Source organism: Helianthus annuus, chromosome 17 (assembly GCF_002127325.2).
Source record: "Helianthus annuus cultivar XRQ/B chromosome 17, HanXRQr2.0-SUNRISE, whole genome shotgun sequence".
Classification (NCBI taxonomy): Eukaryota; Viridiplantae; Streptophyta; class Magnoliopsida; order Asterales; family Asteraceae; genus Helianthus; species Helianthus annuus.
Genome location: NC_035449.2, coordinates 137622351 through 137643195, shown reverse-complemented (window position 1 = coordinate 137643195; position 20845 = coordinate 137622351). Strand labels below are relative to the sequence as shown.

Genomic DNA, 20845 nt, shown 5'->3' with positions numbered 1-20845 from the left:
TATGGACCGGTCCATTTATTTGACTCATGTGCAAATTGACCCAAACTCCGTGTTATCAGCCCACTATGAATTCTAATAAATTTGGGATTCCAACAAACGAACTAGAACCGGATTACAAGAAAATATTACCGGATTACAAACCTAAATATTTGCTTTTGACTTTACTATTTTTAGAGCATTCACAAAACTTCTCTATTTGCACCTTATTTGTATAATTTAGGGAAAAAAATGCTGGATTCTTGTATTTACATGCTCCACAAGTCTCTCTAAAATAGAGACCAATTATTGAGACTGAAAAGTGATTCTCTAAGTCTATGGATTCATCATCATTTTAATATTTATTTTCTATAATATTCGTGAGTGGTTGTGTCACACCCCGATTTTCGGTTTATGCGGAAGCGTATGGCGAGGTGTAACGAGAGCGGCAATCGTTACAATTAATCGAGTAAACAACATATTTGAAACATAAAAGATGTTCATCCATACATTTGATTCAAAACCATAATTTACATTACATATGTCTTGTTTGAAACTTGAAACAACATCAACTTTAACTACATTATTCAAAGTTCAAAACATAACAACCAAAAACGGATGACATCACAAAAGGTTGCGTTCTTGATAACCACTTGAACATATTTTTCCATAGCCGTCACTAATCTCCTGTAATACATGTTAATTTTGAAAACGTCAACAAAAGTTGAGTGAATTCATGTTATTTTGTTTTCGCATCAAATGAGTCTCCAAAACATTTGAAGTAATAAAATTCGTTTTTGTATAGTATGATAAAAAAATTGTATGATCATTAGTGTGTTGCAAGGACACTAATATGTATGCCGAATAGGAGGCAACCAAACCTTGACAATTTACAGTGTGTGTCAACGACACTAGTTTGGACAAAAAGGCACTCTTAACGATCGTGGTTATCGTTGTCGTTAAGAGTGGGGCTTGCCAAAACCCAAATAGATCTATCCGTTTGTTCCTCGGTATTTGTTTATTCATTAATGGTCCCTTTATTTTAAACACCTATCCGCATGTGATCAAAATAGTTTCATCGTATCATCATACTATTTGTAACATGTATACATCCCCGAAAGTTTAAAACTATAAACATTCAAAGTAAAAGGTGTAGAATCGTGTTCTGACCCAAACAAGTCCTTCAGAGGAGTTTTACTTTGTTTCAGAGGCGGAAACTAAGAAACAAAGGTAGACACAGCTTGAATATCACTTTAATACTCTTTATGATTGATTTAACAGCTAATACATCCACAGGATAAACCGGCAGCACTTCGGTATCCTATACAAGATCACACGTACAACTACTTACTGATTCCGCTCGGAACTCCTATATATAGACACACTGATTTCGCTTGAACATGCTCAACCGGAATCAGGTTCTCAAGTGGAACCTCAACAATATACTCAAGCGGAATCTGATCATTTGATTTCGCTTGAAACTGCTATGAGCACTTTCAAGCGGAATCAGCCTAAATAACCCTAACACTGGCTATTTCCTCGTACAACGTGCTCTGATCTAAACATATCTAGTCTAAGACTCGATACAAGACGAAGTCGACAGATGCATGCACTAACAGACTCCTCCTCAGATGTTGACGAGTCTTACGGTGTCGAGTCTTTGCCACTTCAGTCTTGAACAGTCTCTGGGCTTCACTCTTTCAATCAGCATCAACAGACTCCCCCTAACGATGTGCTGGAATTCCTTAAGTTCATCAGCATCATCAGTTTCAGGATCGTCTGGCTTTCACAGGTTCAAAATCGTTTCCTGGTTCAACCTTTGTCCACCGAGTCTTCAGGTATCGGAACCTGGCTCTTTAAACACAAGCTTCTCAGGATCGATCAACCTGGCTTTTCATATCCAAACACTCTTTGATGCTGTTCCATGATCGTAACATGGCTCTCATCTGGCTCAAAATCGTCACCTGGCTCAGACTTACACCTGCACAATCTCTACCTCAAAGTAAATACACACATTTAAACATTTCAACTTTTGAAATTCAGACTTTTCCTCAAATTTAACTATATTCATGATGAACCACTTGTAAAAATGATTAAAACACATTTGTTTTCAAACACAGACTCCCTCTCACAAAGATATCATCATGTTTAGCACTTGGAACTTTGAAAATTAGCTTTTCAACACCAGTTGTCAATTTTTTTTTTAATTTTTCAAAATTTATGCTAAAACACACTAAAAATCTTTTTGGATTTTTGATAATAAAAATGCAGTAAAGAAATATTTACAGACAATATTTTTGTGAGTTTGTGTAAGAGGATCATATCAGTTTTTGAGACAAATCACCAACACCGTTAAGCTTCATTTCATTTTAAGATCTAAACAATTCACCTAGATTGTCAGTATATTAGTCCACTTAAATTTTCACACAAAGTTCAACTGTTTCGAGATACGATATTAATGTCTTAAGCACTTCAACTTATTCGCGTGTCCCACTACTTGAATATACTCCCGTATCCAGATCCCAATATTCAGTCTTACAGGTGAGTATACCACAGATGATATCTGTAAAGGGGTTAGGTGCGAAACCGTGAGAGCTCAGGTCAGAAGTTCCGTTCAGCAGAGAGATGACGGTTTGACTTTTGGTGTGTCCCCTTTAGAGGATCTTTTCTTCAACAACAATGATTATCAATTTTATTGTTTCATCATTTTGCTGAGGGCTGTGCTATATTTCAAGCATTTGCATAAAGTATTATACGGGGACTAGGTCAGAATTTCCATTCAGCAGAAGTCCCGGGATAATACCCAAGATATCACTGAGTATAAAGACCTAGTATCTCAGAAAGAGGGACCTTTCAAACAAGATTTCAGGGGTTACCCATATATCCAGGAAGTTGTTCCCCACGATATAAGCAAGTTTGAATTTTTAGGTTTATATCTCGTCACAATCTACTAAATGTGCAAAAAACCTACTGGTATATCCGCAGTGAGATTTTTTATCACATTTTATTTTCCATTTCTTTAGCATGTTGTGACAGTCCACTGATGTACTATCATTTCCTCTTTTATACACCAAAACTCAATTTTGATTTTATCATGTTTTTGGCTTTTTCAAATTTTCTAATGTTTTTGGATTTTCTGAAATTTTTACTCCCCCTAAAATGCAAATACATTTTAAAGAAAGTTTGAAAAACCAAACTAAGCTCTTGACCTACTTTGAAACAAATTTTGAAAACAAACTATACAAGTAAAATGACAATCGATATCGAATTGCTTCAATTCGCCATCCACTAGGCATAAACAATCAGAACTTCCCCTTTTAACAAACTATTTTCTCAGTTAGATTTCAAAACACTTAAGTTTGTTTTAATCAAAATGATTTTTCCGGAAAATAAGTTTGTTTTTACCACTTGTAGGGATTGGTTCATCATCTTGTTTTTCAACCATTTTAATGAGGATTACATCAAGTTCAACTTAATGACCTTGAGTAATCACTTTGTTAGTACAAACCACTGTACCACTTGGAAGTGAAATTTTGTAAGAAAATCAAGTACAACTTAATGTCCCTGATTTACCACTTGTAAGAACACAAACACCTGCATCAAGTGTAGGAATAACACATCTACACTCAAACATTTTACCAACTAGAATGCCGATTCCTGCTTCGCACTTACCAACCTGGAAGCTCCGGCATAGTCCTTCACCTGTAAAATTTTAAAATTTTAAGATTCTTTTCACAAAATCAATTTAAGAAAGATGCCGATTCCTGATCCACGATTACAAACTTGGGATCTCCGGCATAGTCAGATTTTCAAGGAAAGAGAATTTCCACCCAAGTCTTACCAACCTTGGGTGTTTTTAACTCTTGCTCAGTAGGGTTATAGGTTGCTTTCTTTGTCACATAAAAATCTTTAACCCCTTTTACTTTCCCATCAATCATTTTCCCAAAAATTTTCTTAACATTCCCATTGAATACTTTCTCAATATCAAATTCTTTCTGATCAGAAAAGAATTGATTTGAGATCTCAACCTTACCAACTTTTTGCTTAATATTTTCAAACTTCAAAGATGGAATTTTAACATCATCTACTAATGTCACAGATTTTACCTTTTTAACTTCAACCTGTGGCTCCTCTGATTTTCTGGAATCAGATTTATTGCCGATTTTTTCATCACACTTCTTGACAACCCATACTTGATTGTCCTTGGCTTTCTTTTTGTAAAAAAATTTCTTTGAATACTCACCAACTTCATAAGTAGAATTTTCAAAAGTTTTGAATTTTTCAGTTGGTGGCTCAACATCGACAACTTTTTCTTTAAGTTTTTCAGATACTCCCTGTTTTGGTTTTATCATTTGAGAACAAGTTGATGCAATGTGACCAACTTCATTGCATTTAAAATAGATGCGAGTATCTTTCCGGTGAAGAACTCCAGTTCCTTTTCTCTTCATTTCAGCAAGAAACTCCTGGTTTGATTGTCTCCAGAATGGTTTCTTCTGTTCTTCTTCAGCACTTCCACCTTGAACAAATTTTGTGTTTGTTTTAGAAATTTTATCATTTTTATAATTTTCAGGTGGTGTAAAACCCAATCCTTTCTTTTTATAGCTACCATTATGGTTTGGTTTCTTTTGAAAACCAGAACCAGAATTATAACCCTTTTTCTTGTTTAACCATTGTTGAACTCTTGAAGTGTATTTTTTAGGTTTTCCAGTAAGATTCAAATCTTTTATTTCAGAAATATTAATTTATGTCATTTTGAAAACCTTTTTGATCATGTCAAAACGAACACTTCTTATTGGAAACTCTTTGTCAGAATATAACTTGTCAGAATCATTCAAGGTATATGCTACTTTGAATGTTTCATCATTCAAGTTTGATTTTGATAACAAAAATTCTTTACTGTAAGTCCTTTAATCCATCGGTTTTGAACTGTTGACTGACGAACTTGATCCTCCAGACTCAGACTTTGACTCAGACTCCTCATCAGTATCCAACACCTGATCAACCACCTTTTTGATTAACTCAGACTCATGATCAGTATCAGACGAGGTGAACGTGACGTCAATGTTTTCTGGTAATTCATCAGTTGTTTCGGATTTTAGTTTTATATTGACTGCCTTTTGGACTTGCTCCTCATTTGGCTTTCTGGGAGAATAACCTTCCCAGATTGGAGGCGGACACTTGTTATAGCTAACAGTTGGTTTCTTACCAGTATCTTTTTTCTTTGGCTTGTCATCTTGGAATGCTTCAAAACCTGCAACAGTCGGATAAATTCGATCAATAAGATAATCAGAACTAGAATAACTTTGTAATAAACGTCTGATCCTCTCATTCTCAATTTTCTCCTTTTCCAACTCTTGCTTTAGCTCAGCATTTTCTTCAATGTAATGATTGATTGCTTTTTGTTTTGTCATCATTGTAGCATCCATCATTCTCAAAGCGTCTTCTCTCTTGGAGTTTGTCTTTTGAAGACTAGTTACTGTTCTATTCAAAACGTCATAAGACTCCTTCACATAGTTAAGATTGAACAGTAATTGTTCCTTCATTTTCACAAGCTCAGCCAACTTCTCATCTTTTGCTGCACATTCCTTGCATGGTTCTAAACACTTTGTGCAAGGTTTGATGACTTCTACAATCTTTTCTACTTCGATGATTTTCTCAACTTCAACCACCTTTTCTGCTTCAGTTACCTGCTCAGTTTCAGCATTTTCCTCAGCAACACTTTTAACTTCTTCATTTTGAACAGTCTCACCTTCTTGAGCAACACTTTCAGACTTCATCTGCTTTTGTTCTCTTGCTGCTCTTCTCTCCTTCAGCTTTTCCAGTCGATCTGCAAAATAAAAATGAAAACTTTCAGGAGAGAGATGAGATTTTGCAACATTGATATGTTTTTCTTCCTCATCATCACTACTGTCATCAGTTGGTGATTGATCAAATTCTACTGGTTTGTCAGAACTATCATCTGAAGAACCAGAATCAGATGGTGTTTGATAAAAAACAACTTCTCTTTCTGAACTTTCATCACTTTGTAAACTCTCGTCTGAACTCTGTGAAGATTCTTCTGATGAAACAGATTTTTCCTCTTCATTCTTCACACTAACTCCAATAGATTTCATCCATTCGGTGAACATGTCTGGTTCTTTCACAATCTTAGCAATGAAAGCTTTGAAATCTCCCTTTTCATCAGTAAACATATCCCAGCTAAAGCCTTCAGGTAGTCTTTCATCATCTTGATCGATTACGCATGCTTTGCTGACAGATGAAATGTATTTGTTCCAATCAAAATTTTCTTGGTTCACCAAACACGCTCTCTTTGAATCCTCAATCACTTTTCTACCATGAGCCACTTGTGGCTCTTGTTGTTGTTGCTGACCAACTTGTTGATATATAGCTTTCCGGTAGTAATCATCTTTACCGAGCGAATTCTTTGCATCATTCGCTTCTCTATTCTTGCATTCCCTCTTGAAATGACCTTTCTCCCTGCATTTAAAACAAGTAACTTTAGATTTATCAAAACCTAAGTAGAAACATGTGCATCAAGAAAGTCATTTCTCCCGGTAATCATCGTAAACTTCTCAACTCTTCTAAGGACACTAGCTAGACACCATTTGATGTCCATTAGTTCCATCTCTTCAGCGTCTATCTGATCGTAATCCTCCTTTGTTAGCATAGGATTCCCGATCCGCCCTGCAACTAAACCTTCATAAGATAGAAGCACGGAACCAAGTAATGCCATGTGATCCTTTGCAACTTCTACAGAAAAACTTTGACCATCAGGAAGATTCAAAGCAATGTTGCATTGTATCACACAACCATTTCCATTTTTAGAACTTTGATGCTGAAAGCTTGATGTTGTTTCTTTTGGATTAACACTTAGATATGAAGAAAATCCACTGCTTTTGTTTGAATTTTGATCAATTTTTTCAGATGAATCTCCAGCACTAAAAGCAGTTTGAATTTTTGGGCTTCTTTCAACTTCTGGAACACTTCCTTTGTAGTACATTTTCACGTCTTGTTGACCACTCGGACTGTTCATCCTCGCAATCTTTTGCTGTTCCAAATCTTGACTCTCAATTTTCTCGATGAATTGAGAAATTGTTAACCCATCATAAACTCCCGTGTTCTTCAAGATCATCAAGTAAGTACCCCACTCTTTTTGAGGTAAAGCATCAGCTAACTTGTCAACCCACTCTTCACGATCTTTAGTTATACTTAGCATTGACATGGATCGCACCAAGTGGCAATATCTTTGAATTAACTTCTTTGTATCTTCTCTGGGCAAACTAGTGAAAAGATCAAATTCTTTCTTAAGTAATGCCTTTTTGCTCTTAATCATATTCTCACTACCCTCAAACTTGACTTTAAGAGCATCCCAGATTGATTTTGAGGTCTTGTCATGTTGAAGTAACACAAAGATGTCTTCTTTGATGGCCTGCTGAAGTAAACTGATCATCATCTTTTCAGCTTTGTACATTTCCCGTTCATTGTCATTAAACTCAGAAATTTGTTTTTCAGTTTGCAATTCAGTACGTGGTAGAACATATCTCTTCAATATACACTCCCACGATCTTAGATGGTTAGCTTGAACCCAGTTCTCGAACCGATCTTTCCATCCGTAGTACTCCTCTATGCTCATTAGCTTCGGGCGCTTTTGTGTAGTTCCCATTTCGTTTTCCAGATTCATGTTTTGAGCAATGGAAGCCGGATTAATCGAAGATGTGGCGAACGCGTTGAAAAACTCTTCACTCATGATTCTTGCAAGTTCATGCGAAATATGATAACTTGTTCAAGCGGAATACCTGAAACACAACTTCAAGCGAGATAAGCTGTTCAAGCGAAATAAGCAATTGAAATTAAATGACCTGATTTCGCTTGAAAACTCAAGCGGAATAAGACCTTTCAAGCGGAATCAGGAATTTCGAGCGAAATCACTGATTTCGCTTGAAACTATTCAAGCGGAATAGGGTTTTGAAGCGAAATCACCACAATTTCAAGCGGAATAGTAGATTTCGCTTGAAATGTTCAAGCAAAGTAACCCAATCTCGAGCGGAAGCACTACTGTTCGGTCAAGCGGAATCACATCCAAGGTCCAATTTAACCATTTTTAAGCCGAATTTTAATGTGAAATTTTCAAGGGTTTTTAAAATGCACTTTTACACATTTTGTGAAAAATTGAGCTGATTTTAACCGTTAAATTTTGTTCAAATGAAGAAAGAAGGTGTAGAAGTAAGAAAATGCAATGAAAATCAGCTGTAATCTGCAGAACTCCTCCTCCTGAGCTCTGAAACCACTTGTAGGATCGTGTTCTGGCCCAAACGAGTCGTTCAGAGGAGTTTTACTTTGTTTCAGAGGCGGAAACTCAGAAACAAAGGTAGACACAGCTTGAATATCACTTTAATACTCTTTCTGATTGATCTAACAACTAATACATCCACAGGATAAACCGGCAGCACTTCGGTATCCTATACAAGATCACACGTACAACTACTTACTGATTCCGCTCGGAACGCCTATATATAGACACACTGATTTCGCTTGAACATGCTCAACCGGAATCAGCTTCTCAAGCGGAACCTCAACAATATACTCAAGCAGAATCTGATCATTTGATTTCGCTTGAAACTGCTATGAGCACTTTCAAGCGGAATCAGCCTAAATAATCCTAATACTTGCTATTTCCTCGTACAACGTGCCCTGATCTAAACATATCTAGTCTAAGACTCGATACAAGACGAAGTCGACATGCACTAACAAAAGGGGAAACATGAACTCACAAATTTGCGTTCCAAGCAAATCTTGTTTCGATTTCAAATTATGTGCTTGTTTCTCAACCTACAAGTGTTCTAACTTCATTAGACACTTAGGTTTATGTTTGTACAAGTATCTCATCTTAAATTTCGTTTTTGGTTCTTGTATTCGTTTGCTTTCTTTGTTTATGTTTGAATGGCCTAGCCCATGTGTTCTTATAAAAGTGGGTTTACCTTAATAGGTTGGATTCATGTTTAAAGTTTACTTTAAGCTTGTCTGGGTTATGCCTGATAACCTAGATGTCCAGATAACTTGTCTTGGTTATGACTAATAACCTAGATACCCATATAACTTGTCTGGGTTATGACTGATAACCTAGATGACCAAGTAAGTCGTCTGGGTTATGACTGATAACCTAGATGACCATATAACTTGTCTGGATTATGACTGATAACCTAGATGACCATATAACTTGTCTGGGTTATGACTGATAACCTAGACTGATAACCTAGATGACCAAGTAAGTCGTCTGGGTTATGACTGATAACCTAGATGACCATATAACTTATTTGGGTTATGACTGATAACCTAGACTGACCATATAACTTGTATAATCATGATTAGAATTTCCAATCATTTTTAATCAAATTAATCTTTAGTTAAAGATATTTAAATCATGATTAAATTTTATAAAAATTTTGCCATGGTTTCCCTTAAACTATGAACTTTTCCCATGTTTTATAAACATGATTTCATATACTTTTTCAAATAAAAAATTTTCCGATCTTCCAAAATAACAATATAAACTTAAAAGCTTATCACGAAGCATTATGAACTTATATGAAACCCTGTTTAGTTCAAAAATCATGTTTTAAAGTGTTCATCTTTATTTTCTAAACATGTTCATGTAACTTTTCGGTTTAACAAAGCCTATGTAAACTTTGTTTATATATTTTTAAAGACTTCATTTTGTAACATGATTTTTATACCAATCTATGTATTTCATGTTTTATAAAAACATTTTTAAACAAAATTACAAGTTCATAACATTCATGTTAATGGATCTTGCTAGATCTAAACATGCATGTGTTTAGATCATACTTTTTAAAATGAAGATGCAAGATCAAGTTTACTACATGGTCATAACTTCAAAGATTATCAAGAATCATCATAGTTAACACATAATCATAATGGTTTTGTTTAGTCTTTGTTAGTGATTCATGTAATTTTTAAATATGCTTCAAGATGATTACTTGTACATTTGTGTTTAAACATAAATCACAAAAATGTAAGTACAAGATTTGAAGCTTACTACTAGCACTTGGCTAGGGATGAACAAGTTGAAAAGATGATAAAAAGATGAAGATCCAAGAGCTTCCAAGCTTGAGCAAATGCTTCAAGTGTGCTCCCAAGTCTTGAAAATGCCTTAAATCATCTTTGAACCTCCGTGTATATATGAAATTCTAGTGTTTGGATTTTGAAAAGTTGAAGATGGAGGTGTTTGTTCTTGAACGATTTCTAGAGGGTGAAAGAGAGTGAGTTGTGTGTGTTTATTGTTTATGAAAAAAACTTAGAGTGAAATGGTTTGTGAGATGTATTTGTTTAAGTGTTGTGAACTTGTGATCATCTCTTCTTCTTACATATCACCAACACTAATCACTTCTCTAAATTTTACAACACATCAATGGAAGATGAGTTGGTGGGGGACCGACTAAAACCATGGACATGGGTGGTTTAAGGTTTTATGAATTTTTATAAAAACTTTGTTATACTTTATAAACTTCATAATCTTTAATAATTTAGATGAGGTTTTCTATAAAGTTTCAAGGTCCAACATTTTAAAGTAATGTGACACTATATAAAACTAACTCACTAAAATTGGTAGTTCGGTGTTCGGTTGAAAATTTTGGTTTAGGTCCTGTACCGGGTTAAATACTGACACCGTGTTTAGTTTAGATAAATACATAACAAAAATTATTTTTGCACATGTTTTATTATCCAAATAATTAATCTAACTTTTTAGACTAAAAATTTTATTATTTTTGACACGGTTCCGGTACCGGCTTTGCTGACTGGCAGCTTACTGAACTAGCTATGCAACTTAACGAAATAAGATTCGATTGCGGATTTTGTGTCATTTTTAATACCCATTATATTATTTATGTCAAATAATATTTATCTTTGGGTTTTTCGGATAGTTATTGTTTCGTTCTGCGGAATGCTGTATCTTTCCGAAGGATTGCCGTATTTTTCTGCGGATTTGGACAATTTGGTTTTTAATTGTAATTTTGTAAATAATAATGCACATATTATTTTTAGACAAAGCTTTTTATATAATATTTGTGTAGACATAACTGTATGTCTTGTTTTCATTGTGTCAGACTGTACCACGACTAGTACTGACAAGTATCGTTTATTCGCGTTCCTATTGTTAGTCTAGGATATTGTTTCTAATCGCAATGGATTCGTTATCATAATTCACTATGATTTTTATAATTCCTAGACTTTCAAGACTTTAATTAATTAAAATCAAGTCAGATACGTGAAAATAATAGTTGAAATAGTTGTTCAGGTTGTACGGAATTACCGGAATTTTGCCGATTGTCACATTCTCCCCCTGTTAAAGAAAATTTCGTCCCGAAATTTTAAGCTGCGTCACTTCTTTGTTGGGATTTTCTTAAACAAATGAGGGTACTTCTTTTTTATTTCATCTTTTCGTTCCCATGTGAACTCGGGTCCTCGTTTCGAGTTCCATCGGACTTTGATTAGTTTGATACTACTTCTCCTCGTTTTGTGAATCTTTGAATCCAAAACCTCAACAGGTTCTTCGATGAAATGGAGTTTGTGGTCTACATGGATTTCGTCCGGGGGAATAATAAGTGATTCATCCGAAAGACACTTTTTCAAATTCGACACATGAAAAGTGTCGTGAAAGTTACTGGGTGTTTCAGACAGTTTTAACTTGTAGGCGACGTTTCCAATCTTTTCCAAAATCTCATAAGGTCCTACGTATCTCGGGCTAAGCTTCCCTTGCTTACCGAATCTAGCTACGCCTTTCCACGACGAGACTTTTAGCAACACCTTGTCTCCAACCTCAAAGGATAACGGTTTGCGACGTCTGTCCGCGTAGCTTTTCTGTTTGTCTCGAGCCGCCTTGATATGGTCTCGAATTTTGAATATTTTATCGGTAGTTTCTTGAACTAACTCAGGACCTAACAGTTGTTTGTCGCCTAGTTCTGCCCAGCATAGCGGAGATCGACACTTACGGCCATATAATGCTTCAAATGGTGCGGCTTTAATACTCGTGTGATAACTGTTATTGTATGAGAACTCCACTAGAGGCAAGTGAGTATCCCAATTTCCACCTAAATCCATCACACAAGCACGCAACATATCTTCCAAAGTTTGAATTGTGCGTTCACTTTGGCCGTTTGTTTGGGGATGAAAGGCCGTGCTCAAATTTAATTGGGATCCAAAGGCCTTTTGAAAAGACTGCCAGATCCTTGATATAAAATGATCGTCTCGGTCAGAGATTATCGACAAAGGTACACCATGTCTTGCTACAATTTCTCTGAGATAGATTTTAGCTAACTTCTCAGTACTATCTTTCTCACGGATAGGCAAGAAGTGAGCTGACTTGGTTAATCGGTCGACGATTACCCAAATCATGTCGTGACCACGAGAAGTCTTGGGTAATTTAGTTACGAAATCCATGGAATTATGTTCCCATTTCCAATTAGGGATTTCGGGTTGTTGTAGCAATCCAGAAGGTTTTTGGTACTTGGCCTTAACTTTAGCACATGTTAGACATTTTCCAACATATGTTGCAATATCACCTTTGATATTAGGCCACCAATAAAATTCCTTGAGATCGTGATACATCTTATCTGTTCCAGGATGTATCGAATACTTGGATTTATGAGCCTCGTCAAGTATTAGCCTCGAAGACCACCAAAATGAGGAATCCAAATTCTATTCATGAAATATAAGGCTCCGTTCTCTTTCGACTCTAATTGTTTTTCCATACCTCTAAGCATTTCTTCTTTGATATTTTCTGGTTTTAATGCTTCTTGCTGAGCATCAAGAATTCGAGAGGTAAGGTCTTTATGAATTGTGAGCCTTAAAGATCGTACACGCAAAGGTTTAACTCGTTCTTTCCGACTTAATGCATCCGCGACAACGTTCGCTTTGCCCGGATGATATTTGATCTCGCAGTCGTAGTCATTCAACAATTCAACCCATCGTCTTTGGCGCATATTTAACTCTTTTTGGTTAAATATATGTTGAAGACTCTTGTGATCCGTGCATATCGTGCATTTAGTACCATAAAGGTAATGACGCCAAATTTTTAGTGCAAATACCACTGCACCTAACTCTAGGTCATGTGTGGTATAGTTCCTTTCGTGAATCTTTAATTGGCGTGATGCGTATGCAATAACTTTCTCTCGTTGCATCAATACGCATCCTAACCCTTGTCGTGAGGCGTCACAATAGACTACAAAATCATCCGTACCGACTGGGAGTGACAGAATTGGAGCATTACAAAGTTTGTCTTTAAGCAGTTGAAAAGTTGCTTCTTGTTTCTCTCCCCATTCAAATTTCTTATCTTTTTTGAGTGAGAGAAGTGAGGGATTGTGCAATCTTCGAAAAGTTCTCAATGAATCTTCGATAATAACCGGCCAATCCTAGGAATTGACGTATTTCAGTCGGTGACTTTGGTGCACTCCAATTCTTTATGGCTTCAATTTTTTATGGATCAACGTGTATGCCTTTCTCGTTGACTACGTGTCCGAGAAATTGAACTTCGCGAAGCCAAAATTCACATTTGGAAAATTTCGCATACAGTTTCTCCTTTGTCAACAGCTCAAGGATAGTTCTAAGATGGTGCTCGTGTTCACTCTTGTTTCGTGAATATATCAATACATCATCGATGAACACTATCATGAATTTATCAAGGTAAGGCTTGCACACGCGGTTCATTAAGTCCATGAACACCGCTGGTGCATTTGTTAAGCCAAAAGGCATAACAAGGAACTCGTAATGACCGTAGCGAGTTCGGAATGCTGTTTTTGGAACACTTTCGTCTTGAACTCTGAGTTGATGGTATCCTGATCTCAAATCGATCTTCGAATAATAGCTCGATCCTTGAAGTTGATCGAATAGATCGTCAATCCTCGGTAATGGATACCGATTCTTGATTGTGAGTTTATTCAACTCCCGATAGTCTATGCACATCCTAAAACTTCCATCCTTCTTCTTCACGAACAACACTGGAGCTCCCCAAGGTGAGTGGCTTGGTCTGATGAAACCCTTATCCAACAACTCTTGAAGTTGTGTGGATAACTCTTGCATTTCCGAAGGAGCTAATCGGTATGGAGACTTTACCACAGGTGCGGCACCTGGAATTAAGTCTCTTCGGAATTCGACTTGTCGTTGTGGAGGTATTCCCGGCAAGTCTTCTGGAAAGACTTCAGGGAATTCCTTCACAACTGGGATTTCCTCAAGTTTTAACTCCTTTGCCTTCTTGTCAACAATGTGCGCTAAAAATGCTATACATCCTTTTTGTAGGCACTTTTGGGTTTTCATACAGGAAATGATTCGTAACGGCATTTCGTTTTTCTCACTATGAACAAGAAGTGTTTCGTTATTAGGAAGGGGGATTCGAATGATCTTGTCGTAACACACGACTTCGGCTTGGTTGGTGGATAACCAATCCATTCCAACTACAATATCAAAACTACCTAGTTGAACGGGCATTAGGTCAATTTTGAATCTTTGTCCTCCTAACTCTAAGGAGCATCCTTTAATATTGTTATTGGATTCAATCACCTTTCCATCCGCTAATTCGATAGTGAATGGAACATCTAGTTTAGTTGAATTTAGTCCAAGCATATCTTTAAATTCTAAAGATATAAAACTAAAATCTGCACCGGTATCAAATAAAATAGAAGAGAAATGATCGTTGACAGGAAACGTACCGGTGATTACGTTGGGATCCTATCGCGCTTCTTTGGCTCCAACCACAAAGGCTCGTTCGCGGCCTTTGATTTCTTTGGGACAGTCTTTCTTGAAGTGTCCCATATCACCGCAATTGAAACAGCCTTGGTTTTGTCCTCGTTCATTATCGTTTCTGTTGCTTCCTTCTTTCTTAGTCACCTTGTTGTTACCCCAACATTTTTCTGTGCGGTGCCCCATCTTTCCGCACTTGTCACACTTGATATTTCGACAACTACCTGTGTGATGAAACCCGCATCTGTTGCACTTAGGTGCATTCCCCGCATATCCTTTCGATTCTGTTTCTGCTGCTGCTACGAATGCCTTCCCCGACCTCTTTGGGGGGTTCTCCTTTTTCTTATTACCCGATTGAGATCCTTTCTTAAATTTTGAGAACTTCCGCTTATTGTCATGTAAAGCGGATTCTCCTTGTTTTTCCTTCGCTTTCTCGGTACCCTTCTTATCAAATTTATTCATCCTCTTTGCTTATTCGGTTAGACTAACGGAGATTGTGATGGCTTCAGTGACCGTGGTAGGATGTGAAGACGTGACCAAACTCCGGATTTGGGGTGCCATTCCCCAAATATACCTTTCAACTCGTTTAAACTCTGGAGTTACCATGTACAGGACTACTCGTGAAAGGTCATGGAATCGTTGTGTATACCCGTAAATGTCTGGTCCGTCCATTGTTAGATTCCAAAACTCCGTTTCTAACATTTGTAACTCCGCCCTCGAACAGTATTTCTCCCTCATCATCTCCTTCAGTCTATCCCACGTAATGGCATACGCGGCTGCATCTCCCAAAATTTGTATTTGTAGATTCCACCAAGACAAGGCTTCAGCCATGAACATACCCGAGACATATAACACAGTCTGATTAGGGGTACAGTTGCTCATGCGAATGACGGAATCCATTTTCTCTGTCTAACGGACGAATGCTACGGCACCACCCGTGCCATCGAAATTCATGGGTTTGCAATCTAGGAATTGTTTATATGTGCATCTTGAAATGTTGGTTCTCAAATTGTCAAAAATATATATTTTTCAAATAAATATTAATGAGAATTCCTTTGAAAGGTTAAGAGTAACCAACCATTAGTAGGATTTTGGTCTACTGGTGGAGGTTGAACTCTCGACCCATCATTTCGATTACCACGGGTTGCCTCGTGCTGTGCAATCGCATCCGCGATGCGTTGGTTTAGTAAGGCATCAAGCTCAGCATGAGTCGTGGGTAAAGGATTTTGATCGTTACGTAAATTCCTCCTTCTTGGCGCCATGAATCTTCATATGAAAATCATATAGAAGAATTTAGACCAATATTTAAAATAAATATTGTCGTTCATGGGCTCAAAATAGAATGTAACACATCATCTCAACACATACAGACATCAAAATAGGGTACATCGATCATATCTCGCGCGAAAACATCCATGCCAAAATCATCACCAACATAAAAACAAATCCAACAATAACAAAGCATAAAAGAAGAGATACCCCATACATATATATAGATGTCAACTTGTTACAAAACGTTTGTGAAGAAACAAAATATAGTTAGGAGTTACATTACTCCAAAATTCATGTCATAAACAAAATACAACTACAAAATAGATTTTTCTTCACATGGTTCTTCATTGTCTTCAAGTTGATTTTATATATATCTTCAAAAAGTCTCTTCTATTAGTCTTCCAACCTGCTAAGGGGATCTACCTCCTAATATGACCACATACCAAGACTAGAGTGGGGGTGGGGGTGTAGATGCATCAATGACCCTTCGGATATAAGCCATATCCTCCTCTAAAGCGCTAACGCGCCCCTCAATAGACGGAGGTGGGGCATGGTGTGAAGGAAACAACGGTGCTGGTGGAGATGGTGGTGGATGTGATGTCGGTAACGGTGGTGGTGGAGGAGGGGATGATGTCGGTAGTGGGGGCAATGGGGATGATGATGGTGCGGCACTCGTAGGTGCTCGAGAAGCAGACTGTTGAGTACTAAGCTCATGAAGGCGACGGAAAACGATGCCGAGCTGAATCTCGACAGATGTGAGCCTGAACTCATTAGTGGACGAAGGCAAGAGACTCGGATAGTATGGGTCATGGGGACTCATGCTCAGTGGAGGATATGCATGAAGATCTGCAAAGTATGGAGACGGGTATGTGACAGTACTATGCATGGAAGTAGGGACATGATAAGGATCTCCAAACAAAGGAACTGAAGTGTGCGAAGGATACCCCGCCATAGGGTAGCTAGGAGCAGTGTAAGACGGCCCGGTAGCATACAGGTCGAAATGAGAACTGGCTGTGGATGTGACAGGGGTAGCAAAAGATCCGAATGATGGATAAGAAGGTAAATGCTCATCTGGCATAGTCGCACCACTCAGTGAGTAGTGAGCTGGTCCAGTAACAGGAGGGATGATCGGATGGATATCTAGGAATGTAGTGGGCAAAACGGGATCTGTGACAACCCTCACAAAACCAGGTATCCGTACGACTTAATTAATTATTAATTGTTGCCTAATTACTGTGCTTGACTGAGATTTCTGCTACTTGATTGTTGATACTTATACATGTCTGCATCATACTATGATTTTCCTGTCACTATATTACTTATTTACTGAACCTTAGTGACAAACATGATGCACAAAAGCACAGTAGCACTAAACGGATACACAGTGAACATGCTGATATAGCCAGCATCAGGCAAACACTGCCTCTAAAGGCCTGAATGAGCCAAAATATTTTTACTACACCCAGAGTGTGTGTAGGAATACAAGGGTTGTATGATTACGTCTCTAGGGATAAAATACAGAGATTTGGATGTGCCTAAAACATACTCTTAGCACGAAACACAGCACTTTTATCAACACACTAGCTTCTAGCTAATTAATAAAGTGCCAAAATATGAGGAATTATTCCCGACACTTTGCAGAATAAATTGTGTCGCTAAAAATATTATTTATGACGCTTAACGGATATCTTAAGCACTTTAACGGATTACTATCCGACCGAACAACCGGACAATACCCGGAACATAAAAATATTGCCAAAATTAATATTGGTACTTTTCTGAGCCAGTTAGGGTCCCTGATTACCCTAACACCCGCTTTTTAATGCATTTAACAACTAACGGGGTTAGACCTTTAAGTAACGCACTTAACATAACTGAACCGTAACTGAACGATCGGAAACGAACCGGATGCCATTACATTCTAATGGAATCGGCCAAGGTGATGTGACACGAGGGTACGTCCTTTATTATATTTAATTAGATTTCGCGATTATCGAGGCACATTTCTCTATAAATACCCCCTCTCTCTCTCACACATTTACACACACTTCACAAAAATCTCTCTCTCCCTCCCCTTGAACACCTCACGGCCGAACACCCCCCATCACCATCCATCCGCTTCGGTTTTTGATCTCTCCATTCCAAGTGCATACAAGTCTCGGTGATCACGTACAACGAAGCTTGGAACAAGCGGAACGCCAAGGACCTCTACCGTTAGCTTTTATCCACGCAGTTTTCGACTAGAATCTTCCCTAGCCCCGAGCTAGAGGTATAATGTTTAAAACTCGTTTTTAGTCATGTCTAAAGTGGTTAAAAGGATTTTTGTCGGTTGAATGTCGGTAACCCGCTTGATGAATCTAAAAAGTCTACTAAAATGCGTATATCGTTGGATAAAAGCTCAAAACGCGTGTAAATGTTGTAGTATTTGAATATGTTGGTTTTTATGGCCCGATCTATGATGTGGTGGCTCTCATCATCGTTTAACCCGACTTTGTTAGGATCACGTATCTTGACATACACTGGTTTCTTTGGTACAAGGGTTAAAAGGTGAAACTCCACCACACGGGAAGCATGAACTTGTGTAAAAATGTTTTAAACATGAAAAATAGTATTTAAAACAAGCCGATCTACGGATGTACAAGTGGTATATTCGTAGGACCGGGTGTTGAGAAAGTCATGTTTTCATAAAGTGTTAACAAATATGATTTTTATAAACTACAAGTGTAGAAACACTTGTAGAATGAAAGATCCGACGAAATAACAACTTTTACAAAAATTGTCGGGAAGTTGTAAGAAGTAAGTTGTTATCTAAAAAACGAGGTTTTACAAGACTAAATTATGTTATGTATAGATCCACTAAATATAACGGGATCTACACCGTAGTTTTTGTAAAAACTACAAGTTCATGCAACGACGCGGTTTTACATACTAGTCTTCTATTTGAAGTGTTAAAAATTGATTCGGTTGATTTGATAAATTGTTGAGATGATTTTGTAAAAGAAAATGATACGCTTGAAAGCGTGGCCACCTCCAGTTACAGGGGAAACTCTGGCGAAATTTTCTAAAAATCTAACACTTAGAATTATTTACAAGTGTTAGACTACTTTGACACGTTTTCAAATATATTTCGCCACAACTTTATTTATAAATAATCGGAGGTGGGATTTTTCACAAAACTAAGCGTGATAAGCATATATTCGGTAAATATATTTTGCCACCTCACTGTTTATGATTATTTTGTGAAAATGTATAAATATTATTTTTAGAGTAAAAATAATATTTACTAACCTTGTCAAGCCCGAAATAATACAAACACTTGTACGTCAAGAATATAAATTACAACGGTGATTATCATTACCACTTAATCGTTAAAACGTAACTTACGCTTTATTCGGAAATATTCATAAGCGCATGTGTTGTCAAAATATTATCTTGGGAAAATATTATGTGGAAAAGGAAATATATTGTTTTTGAGAAAAATGAATATATTTTGGAATAAGAAATAAAATATATTAGGTGGGACTTAATAAAATGATATAAATACACATGTATTTAAATCCCCCATCCTTGGGAAGGAGAATGCGTATCAAACATATATACGGAACAGTTGTCTAACTGTTTCCCAAAAATATCAACTATGAAGCTAAAGCACGGCCATCCGTCTAATAGAATTAGCACATGTAGGTCGTTGCGCAGCACACGGATATTCGGATTACTGATTTAGTGACGCCTTCACTGTGAGTTCATGTCCCCCTTTTCTCTTAACTGTTTTCAGTTTTATAAACTGCGGGGGTGAAATACATGTTACAATGATTATGGATATGTTATACATGGTATGGTTAGCGTAAGGAGGGTTACTTAGATCATGTGAATGGGTAGGCGGAAACTTGAGGTCATTAATCCTCAGGGTAGGACCGAGGGGCAGGAGCGGTAGATCTATTTGGGTGTAGCGAGCCCAGTCCCAGGTCCAGCAGAACGGACCTTGGGATGACTTTGTTCCCGACGCATAAATTTGCTAGGTTTGAGCCTTCCTACTTGCATTTACACATATCAATGGCCTTGCAAACCATTGGTGATCTCTTTTTCCTTATTTGCTACATACCAGGGTTTTTGATAAAGATAAAGGTTTATTTACTCACTTTCGCATGAACTCGCTCAACATTATTGTTGATTTTTCAACTTACATGTATTTCAGGGAATTAAGGATCTGGCACGGTTTAGCAGGATTTCCCGCTGCATTTAGACTCAGAGTCATCCGGGTTCAAGGCTTATGGCTCTTTCCTGGACAAGCCATAGCCCCTGAACCATGTTTATTTATGTTTGCATTATGGTAGTAGTTGTACTGTTTAAGACAAGTAATGGTTGTTGGGTGTTTACCCATTTAGACAAATGTTTGACAATTTTATTTTCAATGGATGACTTTGCATGATTTTAAATTCATATAGCTTGTTATGGTTAAGCTATGGTATTAAGAAGTCACACCAAATTAACCACGCTTCCGCAAAGCCAGGGTGTGACAGCTTGGTATCAGAGCTCTGATCATAGCGAACTAGGATTCCTTCTCGAGTCTAGACTATGATCACTAGGGCTCTCACGAAAACATTTTCTGCATACCACTTAAGTCCAGATCCAAAACGTTTTTACAAACAAATGTTGAGCACATTTCATTTATTCATTATTAGGCTCAGTCCTGAAGACTGAGGCTCGGTCTTGGAGGCCGAGGCTCGATCTTAGAGATCGAGGTAGATGTTTGTTGTTTTAGGCTCAGTCTTGGAGGCTGAGGCTCGGTCTTGGAGGCCGAGGCTCGATCTAAGAGGTCGAGGTGGATGATAGAGCAGTCTTA

General features: G+C 37.4%; 2 protein-coding genes across 2 annotated transcripts; both read right to left on the bottom strand.

The window, feature by feature from the left end:
* Positions 1-14718: 14718 nt before the first annotated feature.
* On the bottom strand, positions 14719-15192 carry LOC110924622 (DNA-binding protein HEXBP-like). The gene has a single exon (XM_022168614.1). It carries the CDS (start codon positions 15190-15192, stop codon positions 14719-14721), a length of 474 nt encoding a protein of 157 aa, XP_022024306.1.
* Positions 15193-16450: 1258 nt separating this feature from the next.
* On the bottom strand, positions 16451-17080 carry LOC110924621 (proline-rich receptor-like protein kinase PERK2). The gene has a single exon (XM_022168613.1). The coding sequence runs from the start codon at positions 17078-17080 to the stop codon at positions 16451-16453; it is 630 nt and encodes a 209-aa protein (XP_022024305.1).
* Between the last annotated feature and the right edge of the window lie 3765 nt (positions 17081-20845).

Coding starts and splice junctions, on each gene's coding strand:
- LOC110924622 (XM_022168614.1), bottom strand. CDS start 15,192: ATGAATAAATTTGATAAGAAGGGTACCGAGAAAGCGAAGGAAAAACAA.
- LOC110924621 (XM_022168613.1), bottom strand. CDS start 17,080: ATGCCAGATGAGCATTTACCTTCTTATCCATCATTCGGATCTTTTGCT.